Source organism: Habropoda laboriosa, unplaced genomic scaffold, assembly GCF_001263275.1.
Source record: "Habropoda laboriosa isolate 0110345459 unplaced genomic scaffold, ASM126327v1 scaffold14, whole genome shotgun sequence".
NCBI lineage: Eukaryota > Metazoa > Arthropoda > Insecta > Hymenoptera > Apidae > Habropoda > Habropoda laboriosa.
The window spans coordinates 659,524-661,208 of NW_017100137.1; the positions used below are offsets into that span (position 1 = coordinate 659,524).

A 1,685-nucleotide genomic window follows, 5' to 3' on the forward strand; every position below is an offset into this window, starting at 1 on the left:
GGCATTTAATTCGTTGATTAGATCCTCAAGTTCCTGGTGGTGCAATTGAATATCATCAGCGTGCTTCTGTTCCAGCTGTTCTATTTGCTTGTAGCTGTGTCTTAAATCCGCATGCAGATTGTCGATGGATTTGCCGTTATTGTCTACAATGCTCTGTAATTCCGAAACTCGCATTTCTACTTCGCTTTTCTCGTTCTTAGTTTTCTCTATTTGTGCTTCCAAGTGATCTTTCATCATTACTAGATCAGCAAGTTCCTTTTGCTTTTCAGATAATTGATTTTGGAAATCGTCGTTCTGCTGAGATAAATTCTTCACTTTCTCCAATAGATTGTTATTCTCCTTCGTGGTGGCGTTTATCCTGTACTGAAACTCATCAAGAATCATATCCTTATCTCTCAATTGCTCCAACAGATCGTTGTAATCTTTGACAGGTTTCGATTCCTCCACCTTGTCGTTTAATTTGATAATATCTTCCTTCAAGATATACATCGCCTCTTCCTTGCTTCTCACTACGTTATTCAAATTTGCAACTTCATTAGACATGGATGTTAATAAAGCATCTTTCTCTTGAATCAAGAGTTTACAGTTGTTAAATTCATCCTGCAAACTGTCTATTGTGATCATTTTATTTTGCAGTTCTGCATACTTGGCATGTAACTCTTGATCCTTCTCTTCGACGATCTCTTTTAAACTGGCAATTTCATTTTCCTTTTCAGACACCATTGTGAGTTGCTCTTGGAGCTTCAATTCGAACGTAGTTGTCGTATCCTGCAACTGTTGCTTCAGCATGATAGCCTCTGCTTCTTTCTCTTTCTTTTCTTCAAGCAACATTACATTTTCATTCTGCAACATTCTGAATCCCTCTTCAATAGATGCTTTTCCTGCTTCAAGATTCCCCATTTTCTCCTGCATCTCGTTGCACTTGTATCTCCATTCCTCTATAGTGTTAAACATTTCTTTCAATTCAGTTTCCAAGCTCTCAACCTTCTTTCCGGATACTTCGTATTCCACAATCTGTTTACCCTTCTCTTCTAGCTCCTCTTCCTTCTTTGTGAGCTTTATCTTCATTTCTTCGATGAGGCCTGTTTGCTCGGCAATCAACTTCTTGTATTCTTCTATTTCACGTTCCAAAGAAGCGACAATCACCGACTCTGTTTCTTGAGATGAAGATTCGTCTAATTGTAATGTTTCAGATATTTCTTGATTAGGCTTTTGCAAAAGAGTATTAATTTGCTCCTGAAGTTCCCGTTTCTCTTGATTCAATTTCTCTATCTTTTCAATCAGCTTCTCATTGTTAGGATCATCGTGCATCATTTGTGTCAGTTCAGTTAAATTGTCCTTTAACTGCTGATTAAAGGTTTTAAATTCTGACACCTTTGTAACTGTCTCTTCATTTTCTTTTAAGAGTTCCTCTATTCTCCTTCTCAGATCATTGATTTGAAGCGCCTGATCAGTGTCATGCGACTGTTCTAAAGAATTATGCAATTCCTCTACCTTTTTCTCCAGAACATTCTTCTCTTCCGTTAACGCATCAATTTGTGCTTTAAAATCAACTTCCCTTTTCGATCTTTTAGAAGCCTCAGATGTTTCCTCTTCGGTCGGGGAACTTTGATCTTCCCGTATAGCAGCCGTGTCAGTATCATCTACAGATAATGCCTCGACTTGTTTTTGCAACCTACTGTTTT

The 1,685-nt window shown here is 37.9% G+C and overlaps 1 protein-coding gene across 1 annotated transcript in view; it reads right to left on the bottom strand.

The window, feature by feature from the left end:
* LOC108579484 (protein lava lamp-like) overlaps positions 1 to 1,685 on the bottom strand; it is a 15,876-nt gene that overhangs the window by 8,871 nt on the left and 5,320 nt on the right. The window contains 1 exon segment of the mRNA XM_017943032.1: positions 1 to 1,685. This exon segment is cut by the window's left edge and continues 3 nt beyond it; it is cut by the window's right edge and continues 696 nt beyond it. Within this exon segment, the coding sequence (XP_017798521.1) occupies positions 1 to 1,685 (1,685 nt within the window).